Source organism: Rhincodon typus, chromosome 28, assembly GCF_021869965.1.
Source record: "Rhincodon typus isolate 14 chromosome 28, sRhiTyp1.1, whole genome shotgun sequence".
Taxonomy (NCBI): domain Eukaryota; kingdom Metazoa; phylum Chordata; class Chondrichthyes; order Orectolobiformes; family Rhincodontidae; genus Rhincodon; species Rhincodon typus.
In genome coordinates this window covers 34,896,344-34,908,472 of record NC_063359.1, presented here as the reverse complement: position 1 = coordinate 34,908,472, position 12,129 = coordinate 34,896,344, and the positions used below count along the sequence as shown (strand labels likewise).

Sequence of the window (12,129 nt, the reverse complement as noted above, 5' to 3'; positions counted from 1 at the left end):
AAATATATAAATAAAATATGATATTTTAAAAATATTATATAAAATATGAATGTATAAATAAAAATATATTTTAAAAATATTATACATGGATCCACATGTACTATATGTTCACATGCATTAAACAGACACAACTATCTGAATATACAGACAAATTGATATACAGATATGTTATATATATGTATGTATATATGAGGACACATACCCCAACTCTCTCTGGATAAACACCAGCCCGTAAGAATGAAGCTTTCCAACTATCCACCTCCTCCTGGGTCTCACAAGCCAGCTCCAGCTGTCTGTAATCCTTGTAAACATTCCTGTAGGAAAAGATGAGGTTGGGATGTGGGGAGGAGCGGGGTGGGGCGCAAACATAGAAAAGCCACAGTTTGAGGCAGACTGGGAATATAATGAGGGGTTGGGATCAGAGGCTGCACATTCTGAGGGAGTTCTTTTTTTTTAACTTCTAATGGCATTGAGAGAACGAGCCAGAATGTTCATCTGATAGGCAGGAGGGTTCAAGAAAGGTGCTGCCAAAGAGTAAAATGAGCCGCACTGAAGTAAATAAAGAGAGGGGAAGGTTCATAGAATCCTTACTATGTGGAAGCAGGTCATTCAGCCCACACCAACCCTCTGAAGAGCATCCCAGCCCCCTACCTAACCCCAGCATTTCACATGGCTAATCCACCCAGCCTGCCCATAATGGACAATTTAGCATGGCCAACCCACCCTAGCCCTCACGCCTTTGGACCATGGGAGGAAACTGGAGCACCCAGAGGAAACCCACACAGACACGGGGAGAATGTGCAAACTCCACACAGACAGTCACCTGAGGGTGGTATCAAACCCGGGTCCCTGGCACTGTGAGGCAGCAGTGCTAACCACTGAGCCACCGTGCCATCCTAAGGAGCAAAGCTACTGGCCTCACAACAATTTCAGGCCATGGGCAGAAACCACGGAAGCTGGTGCTGTTCTAGGCGATAGCTGCCCAGGGCTTTGGTGGTGAGTCTGGCTGGAGCAGTAAAACCTTTTCCTCAAAGCTACAATGCCAGTGATTCTTCACCAACACAGGCTGCATGAAGGACTGATGAAGAGCCACTGGACTCATCATAAATTCTATGCTATCATTCTCAAGGTGATGTCCAGTACTGACGCTTTCTAGAGCACACTGTGACAAATATAAACTCTGTTTCTCTTCCCTCAGACGCTGTGAGACCTGCTGAGTTTCTCCAGCAGTTTCTGTCCTTGTTTCAGATTTCCAGCATCTGCAGTTCGTTGTTTTCTATTACTGCGGAAAGGGTTTTAATTTCATAGTTGAGCCGATACTGATTTTGGCTGTTTGGTCCATGAAATTGAGAAGCCAGTTGCCATTGGAAATGGACTGGGGCCAACCTCATGGTACACAATTCATCACACCTGAAGGATTAGCCCTGCTTCAGCCTAACTCATATGAAGCAGCTCAAACTAAATCGCTAGGGCCTGGATCACTGACCCAGAACTACACATTTGGGTGTATCAGAAATTGGGAGTGTCAGCAGCAAAGTGCTGTCCGTACTCGTACAGGCTGGAAGCTGCAAGTTGAACAGTGGTGTCATAGGACAGCACAGAAAAAGGCCCTTCAGCCCATTATGTCTGCACCAGTCATAAATAATCACCTAACCATTCCAATCCCTTGACCCACAGCCTTGTGCGCCTTGGCATTGCAAGTGCACATCTAAACACTTCTTAAATGTTATCAGCACTTCTGTCTTTGCTGGCAGTGAGTTCGAGATTCCCACCACCCTCTGGGTGAATGTTTTTTTAAAAATTCATTCACAGGATGAGGGTGCCCCTGGCTAGGCCAGCAAAGAGTCAACCACATTGCTGTGGGTCTGGAGTCACATGTAGGCCAGACCAGGTAAGGATGGCAGTTTCCTTCTCTAAAGGGCATTAGTGAACCAGGATAATAGGTTGGCACAACATCATGGGCCAAAGGGCGCCTGTACTGTATTGTTCTACGTTCATAGCTACGTTGAACCAGATGGGTTTTTCCTGACAATCAAGAATGGACTTTCAGTCATCATTACACTCTTAATTTCACCATCTGCCATGACAGGATTTGAACCCAGGTACCCAGACATTACCTAGATCCAGAGGATTAACAATTTCACTAGGCCATTGCCTCCTCCTCACAGCTTCTCTAAACCTCTGGCCCCTTCCCTTAATTTTACACCCCACCTCCCCGAGCAACCCCCAACCCAGCCACTGATCCCTCCATTGGGGGGGAAAAGGTTCCTCGCTACCTACCCATTCATATTTTTATACATCTCAGTCACGTCTCCCCCCCACCCTGGCTCCATTTTAAAATTTAGCACCATTTTGCATGGTTGCTGCTTTGATGAGAGAGCCCAGTGCGTGCCTACAGCATTGTTGCTGCTGCAACACAGCAATCAGACATTTATTGCTTGTTATACTTTAATCGCATTCCTCTTTAACCAGTGCATGTTTCCCGATGTCCCGGCTGGCACAGAGCTGCAAACAATTCCAAATCTGAATGGAACCCAGGCTCCCGGTGCCTTCGCTATGATGCTAAGCATTTAACCCATTATTAACCCCATCAGAGAAAGTGCAAAAGATTGGTAGCACTTGCTATACTCCTGGTTATATCTCTGGTTGGTTTTACTTCCATAAAGAAAACAAATCAGTGGCCTCTCCAACTACTGCTCATTCCCTGCACAGAACCTTCCTCTGAAGGATGGACCCTTCATTGTAAAAGATCCTTTGTATCATCATAAATTCTATGCTATCATTGTCAAGGTCATGTCCAGAACTGACGCTCTCTAGAGCACACTGTGACAAATATAAACCTTTGGCTGTAGCATGTGTTAAAGAAATTCCTTTTATGTCAGATCTACTGACAAGGCAGAGCTACCGGCATCTCAGGATTATAACAGAGGGCGAACCAGACTTAATTTCCCTGTACATTATTTATAGTGCACTATATTACACATCAGATTCCTGTCTGGAATAACTTAACATTGTTATTTAGCCTCTCAAAATAAGCAAATCCATCTGAATGGTGTAGACAGGAAACTAACACGGGTGTTTTGGTTGTGCTTGCTGGCTGAGGCAGGAATGTTCACCAGTGAAATTCTATCCAAGTTCTCCACATGCTCAGGTTACATCTCTCTCTGCAGTCTCTTTAAGGCCATTTTTAAAGAGGCAGCATAAGCCTGTGTAAAACAGCACATACGTGACTGTATTCTGAGTGCGTTAAGTATCTGTGCAGAACCTCAGCGATGGGTTTTTCCGTATTATTTCTTGGAAGTCAGTCTCAGTGGTCTCCCTGCACTGCCACCGATGTTCAACCCCCATCACCCGCCTAGTGCTAGGTTCCAAATAGCGTCCTGAGTTGCACTCTCACATCCTGTGACAGCAAAAAGATTTGCTTACAAATCTTCCAAAGCTCTCTGCCCAGTCTCGCGAAGTCAGTGCCACGCCCCCAGCAAAATCACAAGCCTGGAAACTTTTGTGGAATAGCTTCATGCTCCAATTCCCCTCTTAGCTGAAACAGAAAAGGTTGCACATAACACCAGCACTGCCTCAATGGGCTGAATGGTCTTATCCTGTGCTGCAAATTATTCTACGCATCTATGATGGAATAAAAAAAAATGAATGATACCATAGTCATAGAGTCATACAGCACAGAAACAGATCCTTCAGTCCAACCAGTTCATGCCAAACATAACCCCAAACTAAACTAGTCCCACCTGCCTGCTCCTGGCCCATATCCCTCCAAACCTTTCCTGTTCATGTACTTATCCTTTTAAACACTGTACCTGTACCTGCACCCACCACTTCCTCTGGAAGTTCATTCCACACACCAACTACTCTCAGTGTAAAAAAGTTGCCCCTCATATGTTTTTAAATCTTTTTCCTCTCACCTTAAAAATATGTCCCCTGGTCTTGAAATCCCCCATCCTGGAAACAGACACCTGCCATTCACCTTAGGACCCCTCACAATGTTATAAACCTCAACAAGGTCACCCCTCAACCTCCTACAGTCCAGTGGAAAAATGTCCCAGCCTATCCAGCCTCTCCTTATAACTCAAACCCTTCATTCCCGGCAATATCCTGGTAAATCTTTTCTGAACCCTCTCCAGCTTAATGATATCCTTCCTATAACTGGGTGACAAGAACTGGACACAGTACTCCAGAAGAGGCCTCACTAATGTCCTGTACAAACTCAACATGACGTCCCAACTCCTATAATCAAAGGTCTGAGCAATGTAGTATTTTGTGACATTCAACTATAGCTAAAGGGAGTCTTTCAGAAATCCAGTAACTGAAAGATTCACAATCACTGCCTGTTTAGCTCCCACACATGATCTCTGAACTGCTTCCAAAGCCTACAGGTAGTTAACATTCAATAGAAAGTGATCATTATAAATAATTTCTTTCTAATTATGAAACTTGCCTGTGAAAATCATCAGCTCACCGGTTCGGATGGAGCATGCTTTTCCTCTTTCTATGGATCTCCCTAACCTCCCTCTGAGTCCTCCCTTCAACCAGATGTTGGATGCATTGGGCGTAGACATTGCAATGGTTAACAGTCAGGTGTTTCTCCCGCCATTGGCTGACACTGAGGAGACTGTGTCCATGAAACAGACCAATGATCATGGCATCTCCTCTACACGGTGGATGGGGCAAGGCTCAATGGAAGTCCTACCTGTCACTCAATCTGGGCCTGTCATATGGGGGTAGCCCAAAGCTCCCTCAGGTTAGACACTGTCTAGTCTCATCTCCCTCCCACTAGCCGCTGGAGTAACTACAGACTGAGACTACATACCTCTGCTCTGTGTTGAAGAGAGCGAAGATGTGTTTACTTGACATGAATCCTTTCTCTATGTCACGTAACTTCAGGTTGTCAAGCGGCAGCATGTATTTCTTCTCTTTCTCCTGTAAGACATCAGCAGTGAGTAATTTAACATCTTACCTGTGCTAGCAAAGCGAATCAAATAGAATGGAGTAATGCATTACCGCCTGTGGTGAACCCAATTCAGCAAACGAAAGTCTTATCACAAGGTTATTTTGTTAAATGCTGCAATTCCAGCCTATAAAACAGAAATCAAGTAACTTTAAACCCCTTTGAATTTCTGTCATTGAGAAACCTAGGTCCATAGTAACGACACCATCAAAACCGAAAAGATTAAGAGATGAAGAAAATAAAAGGAAGAAGAAAAGGATGAATAGGAAAAAAGTCTTGCATTTATCTAATTCTGAGATAAGATCAGAGAATGTTCACTCAACTCATTTCTGGGATGAAGGTCTCAGCTGATGAAGAAAGATAAAAGCAGGTTGCGCCTGATTCCATTAAATCATAGAATCGCTCGAGTGTGGAAGCAGGCCATTCAGCCCATCAAGTCCACACTGACCCTCCAAAGAACATCCCACCCAGACCCCATCCCCACACTTCCCATGGCCAATCTGTCTAACCTACACATCTTTAGACTGTGGGGGGAAACTGGAACACCCGGAGGAAACCCATGCAGATACAGGGAGAATATGCAAACTCCACACAGACAGTCGCCTGGAGGTGGAATCAGACCCGGGTGCCTGGTGCTGTGAGGCAGCAGTGCTAACCACTGAGCCACCGTGCCACCCCATTGGAGTTTGAAAGAATGAGAGTTGATTGCACTGAAATATACACAGTCTAAGGGAACTGGATATGGAGAATACCCAGAGGATATTTCTTCTTGTTGGGGGCGGGGGGGTGGGGGGAGGCTAAAACCATGGGGCATGGTTTAAGAATAAGAGGTCTCCCTTCACAACAGACATGAAGAGTTCTTTCTTTCCCTCAGAGGGTCGGTGTTCTTGTTTATGGTTCTGAAAGAGTTAATGTTGAAGACTGCACTATGCTCCACCCATTCTGATGATATCATACAGAGTTGGGTATACAATGATAAATCCAGCTCAAGATATTGATGGATTCAGATACATTGTCCCTGGTTCCTGACAGCCTTAGTAAATATGTGTAACAAACCATGTATGACCATCATGAAATAAATTACTCCTTGTGGCTTAGATAAGTGTGTCCCATTGTTAGTGGTCACTCGTGGCTCATCTTCCACCATTGTTAACCAATCAGGCCCTTAGGCCCAGGGCACCCCGGGAGGGATGGGGAGGTCAAAGGGCACTCCTCGTGGGCCTGCTCCTGGGCTTGGCCAAAATAGCCATTAATACGTCCAGGCAATGGTCCAGGAGGGGGGTCATGGTTCTCGAGTATTTGCCCCACTTTTAACAGTTACATCCACACTTGGAGGTCCAGGAGAAGGAGCATTACATGCCCCCTGGCACAATACAGGTGTTTAGAGACCAGTAGGCACTGCATCATCACCCCGGAGAATGTTATTTTGATTTGATAAGTGTCCGTTCACTTTTTATAGCTCTCCATTAACCATTTAATGATGTTTGAGTCACGGTGCTCCATCTGGGGCTGCTTAACCTTATTTCAGGTTTATTTTAAATGGGTGAAAGGAGTAATTGGTCACCCCAGCTCACTGGGTGACACAGTCATTTCACAATCAAAAGGTTGTGGCTTCAAATCACACACCAGGGACTAGGACACCTACTCTGAGTCGAGACTGTACGGAAGGTGAGAGGTGAACTTGTCCCGAATCCTCAGAGACTGTACGGAAGGTGAGAGGTGAACTTGTCCCGAATCCTCAGAGGTAAGTCGTGTGGTGCAAAGTAATGTTTGCCTCTGACAATGACATTTGATTTAATTTTGATATATTTCAGACTGTTTGGTTTTGTCTTTGTTGTGGCGTCCCACCAGGGCCTGTCTAACTTGCGTAAGGTTCATTTTACAAGAACAGGAAGGAGGATTGGTGGTAGCATTCCAAATCACCCACTAGTCCGTTTGGTTCCATTCTACATAGAACAGAATTCTCTCCTCAGAAGCTGGTGGAGGCCAGGTTTAAATTTAAATTTATTGAAGATTGAGTTAAATTGATTGTTGACTGACAAGATGGTCAAGGAGAATGGGGTACAGGAAGCAAAGTGGTACTGAGAACACACCAGGTCAGCCACGTATTTACTGAATGGCAGAGCAAGCTTAAATGGCCAACTGACCTACTCCTGATCCTAAATAGAATCCCTACAGTGTGAAAGAGGCCATTTGGCCCATCAAGACAACACTGACCCTCCTAAGAGCATCCCATTCAGAATCAGCCCCCTACCCTCTCCCCATAACCACATTTCCCATGGCTAATCCACTGAGCCTACAAATCCCTGGGCACTGTGGGCAATTTCCCACAGCCAATCCACCCTAACCTGCACATCTTTGGACTGTGGGAGGAAACCAGAGCACCTGAAGGAAACCCACGCAGACATGGAGGGAACGTGCAAACTCCACGCAGATGGTCTCCCAAGGGTGGAATGAAACCCAGGTCCCTGGCGCTGTGAGGCAGCAGTGCTAACCACTGAGCCACCGTGCCGCCCATCCTATGCCCCTGTTTGAGTCATCCGAGAAAGTTCCAAGGCTAAATACATATTAATAGGTTGTTAGTCATTGCAAAAGAGGACAGTTAACTTGTGCACAGCAAGCATTCAGAAGCAGTGAACAAATAGCAATTAATCTACTTTCTGGTAAGCTGGGTGAGGGGGATATTTTAACCAGGAATCTGGGTAATCTTGATCATTTAGATTCAACGATAGGGAGCAGTCTAGTCCAAAAGGCAGTTCTTCCCTTCAGTGCTGTTGCTGTAGTGTCATAGATCGATGTGCTCACATCTCAGGACTAGGAGGACGGGCCCATGACCTCTTGACTCAAGATTGAGGTACTATGGTACTGATGGACAGCTACTGAGGTCGCACAACAGAGAGGAAAATTATGAAGCAGAACTGAGGTCGATAAAAGCTTGTGGAGAGTGGGGGGGGGTGCGGTTTGAAATGGAAGGCAAGATATTTCACAATTTTGAGGCCCTCAGATTAAAGAGTTCGATTGCAACACAACACCACATTTTAAAACCAACGCAGAAATGCCTTCTCGAGCCAAGAGACTCATGTGAGGAAACATTATCTCTAGCAAACATTTACTAAAAACATATTCGCACACAAATCATGTCTTCATTTCTTTCTCACCCCTCTGGTCTGGGTCCCCTTCCAAGTGACTCAACTGTGAAATAAACTTTCATCGCAAAAATCTATCCAGGGTCAGAGTGTTCTCCCTAAAGGCATGAAGATGCTCAAACAGAAAGGATTTTCTGGTGTTTATAAGCTGTCCTCTCCAGATGGATTTGATTCGGAAATTAAGTCAACCCATTGCTGAATTGTATCGCAGGAGAAATTAAACCAATGAGCCACTTGACTTCCTGCGCTGAGACGGAGTCTGATGTAGGCCCCAGGGCAAGGCCCGATCTTTTCCGGAAAACGCCGCAGGTCAAAGAAGTGGAGTCTTCGGAGAGGCAACTTCAGAGAGGCACTTAATGAGATTAACCGGCACCTCCAGAGAAAGGAAGGGCAAACGTAAATACAACCTGGGACCATAAGGGGATAGGCGCAGAAATAGGCCATTCAGCCCACTGAACCTGCTCACCATTCCCTGAGATTGTGACTGATCTGATAAGCTTGAGTTCCACTTCCCTGCTTTTTCCCCATAACCCCTGATTCCTTTGCTGTTTAAAAATCTGTCTGTCTCAGCCTCGAATATACTTGACAACCCAGTCTCCTTAGCCGCCTGCGGTAAAGAATTCCACAGGTTCACTAGCCTCTGAGAGAAGACATTCCTCCCCATCACTGTCTTAAATGGGTGGCTGGTTATTGTGAGTCTAGGACTGAGTCGCCCAGAAGGGGAAACCACCTCCCTGTATCTAAAATGCGGAACGCAGATCCAGCAGAGGATTTTCTTAAAGCAGTGTAGAGTGAGGGGCAAAGGCAGAACACGCAACCCCTTACACTGTTTATGGCACTCGTAGGTGAGTGGCAAGCTTAAACGTACAGCGTTTGTTGATGTTGATGGAAGTAGACAGATGAGAGTGTGACAGAGTGAATTAGTAGGTGGGTAGGTTGATAGATTGTGTGCAAAGGTAGGTCACATGGGTGTGACATGTGAGTGAAGTGTGTAAGATGGATGGAGGTGAGTTAGTGGGCTAATGAGGAGTGGGGGAGTAGCCATATTGGAGGGGTTGGGGGAGCATGAGTCATCACATTGGGGGTAGTTGGATTGTGTTGGTTCCGGAGCTTCCCAGAAGTCGAGCTGGGTTTCTTCCTGTCCAAACTTTCCTGGCTAATTATTAGTACATCAGAACATCTAAAGTCTCTGACTCTAACAGAGAGGCAGGGACATTTGTGGAAGGCCCTGTGGTCAGGTGAAAAACCCTTTGTGAGTTGAAACTTCCTGAGCAATTCCCATGTAGCTCAGCGCTTCAGGATATTCCCAGGATCCCCACATGCATTGCTGGTTATACCCGCAGTCTCCGCCTATCCAGATCCTGTGGTGCCTGGAGTCTTGCCCTCTGGATTGCTATTCCAATAACATGAGCAATGAACATTACCCACGGTACCCCAGCTTCAGCATGGCTAGTCGTGAGCTCCATCATTGAACTGGAGGTTGGTATTTGGACAAGTTACTGAATCATAGCATCCCTACAGAGTGGAAACAGGCCCTTTGGCCCAACAAGTCCACACTGACCCTCAGAGAATCCCACCCAGACCCATCCCCTTAATCTACACATCCCTGAACTCTACAAGCAATTTAACATGGCCAATCCACCTAGCCTGCACATCTTTGGGCTGTGGGAGGAAACCGGAGCACCCGGAGGAAATCCACACAGACACGGGGAGCACGTGAAAACTCCACACAGACAGTCATCCAAAGGTGGAATTGAACCCAGGTCCCTGGTGCTGTGAGGCAGCAGTGCTAACCACTGAGCCACCGTGCCACCCCAAGTCCTGGAGTCTTGACATATGCCAGAAAATGCCAACAGATTAGGAGGTAGCTCTAAAACTATGAGCTACGACACATTAAGCAACAACCTCACCCCAAAGGCTGTGGGTTCAAGCCCCAATTCTGACACACTAGTCTCTTATCCAGGTTGACACTCCAAGGCAGTGCAGAGGGAGTGTTGCCCTGTTGGAGGCGCTACCTCTGAAATGAGGAAATCAACTGAAACTCATCTGCAACCAGAACTACCCCCTCCCAAAACCTTTTTCTCCTGGTATCTGGGTCAATATTCTTCCCTTAACCAACAGCAGGTGTGTAAGCTGGTTAAGAAGGCATTGGGGATTCTTCTCTTCATTAGTCAAGGCACTGAATAGAAGAGCAAGGAAGTCAAGAGCTTGACATTAGTTAGGTCACAGCTGGAGTACAGTGTGCAATTCTGGGCCCCATATTATAGAACATAGCACATAGAACATAAAACATAGAACAGTACAGCATAGTACAGGCCCTTCGGCCCACGATGCTGTGCCGAACTTTTACCCTAAACCTAAGGTCTATCTAACCTCCACCCCTACCTTATACTATCATCCATATGCCTGTCTAATAGCCGCTTAATTGCCCCTAATGAGGCCGACTCTACTACCCTCTCCAGCAATGCATTCCATGCCCCTACCACTCTCTGAGTAAAGAACCTACCTCTGATGTCTCCCTTATATCTACCTCCACTCACTTTAAAATTATGCCCCCTCATAATAGCTACCTCCACCCTACGAAAAACTCTCTGGCCGTCCACTCTATCTATACCTCTGATCATTTTGTACACCTATAGGAAGGATGTGACTGCACTGGAGAGGGTGCAGAGGAGATTCACCAGGATATGGCCTAGAGTGATTCAGCTATGAAGAGAGATTAGATGGACTGGGGTTGTTATCCTTTGAGCGGAAAGGCTGAGGAGATTTTTGATTGAGATGTACAAGGTTCAGAGGGACATGAACAGGATAGATAAAGTTAAACTTTTCCCCTGAGTGTTGGGGACAGTAACCAGGGCACAGGTTAAAGGTCAACTGCATGAGGTTTGAAGTGGATTTGAGGGAAATATTTTTGACCTAGAGGGTGGTGGGAATCCAGAACTCAGAACCCCAACCCTAAGGTGGGTGGTTGAAGCAGGAACCCTTGAGATGTTGTGCAACATGAGAGGGTGCAGAATAGATTTACAAGGATGTTGCGGGGTTCGGAGGGTTTGAGCTATAGGGAGAGGCTGAATAGGCTGGGGCTATTTTCAATGCAGCATCGGAGGCTGAGGGGTGACCTTATAGAGGTTTACAAAATCATGAGGGGCATAGATAGGGTGAATAACCAAGGTCTCTTCCCCAGGGTAGGGAGTCCAAAACTAGAGAGCATAGGTTTAAGGCAAGGCTGAAAGATTTGGGAGGAATGTAAGGAGCAACTTTTTCACACAGAGAGTGGTGTATGTATGGAATGAGCTGCCAGAGGAAGTGGTGGAGGCTGGTACAATTACAACGTTTAGAAGGTATCTGGATGGGTATATGAATAGGGAGGATTTAGAGGGATATGGGCCAAATGCTGGCAAATGGGACTAGATTAATTTAGGATATCTGGTCAGCATGGACGAGTTAGACGAAAAGATCTGTTTCCATGCTGTACAACTCTATGACTATGACTCCAAGCACTTGAAATTTCATTTTAAAAAAGCTAAAGATTTATGAATGGTGGAAATCAGGAACAAAAACAAAAACAGAAACTGCTGGGAAGACTCAGCAGGTCTGGCAGCATCCGTGGAGAGAGAAAGCAGAGTTAATATTTTGGGTCCAATGACCCTTCTTCAGAACTGATAGTAGCTGGGAAAAGGTTGATATGTACCCTGAAGATGATGGGGGGGTGGGGGGGGGGTAGAGAGAATTAAATTATCAGTGGAGATGGTGACAGAGTAAACAGTGGGACAGACAAAGAAATAGGTGAAAGGTTAGCCTGAGGGAATCAATAGCTATTAACGGGGACCATTGGGATAATGGGAATTTTCAGAGATTACAAGGCTATGGGTCAAGAAAATGGAATTAGAACAGATGGCTGCTTGATGACTGGCGCAGACAAAATAAACTGAAGGGCACAAAAACAAAGTTGCTGGAAAAGCTCAGCAGGTCTGGCAGCATCTGTGAAGGAGAAAACAGAGTTAACGTTTCGGGTCCGGTGAC

At 45.9% G+C, this 12,129-nt stretch overlaps 1 protein-coding gene across 1 annotated transcript in view; it reads right to left on the bottom strand.

Annotated features, from left to right (window-relative positions):
- Positions 1-12,129, bottom strand: part of LOC109919681 (dynamin-1-like) — a 153,354-nt gene that overhangs the window by 34,765 nt on the left and 106,460 nt on the right. Inside the window, exons 9-10 of the mRNA XM_048613395.1 lie at positions 4,823-4,932; positions 203-314 (exon numbers count right to left, since the gene is read on the bottom strand). Of these exons, the coding sequence (XP_048469352.1) occupies positions 203-314; positions 4,823-4,932 (222 nt within the window). The remainder of the gene's footprint in view (positions 1-202; positions 315-4,822; positions 4,933-12,129) is intronic.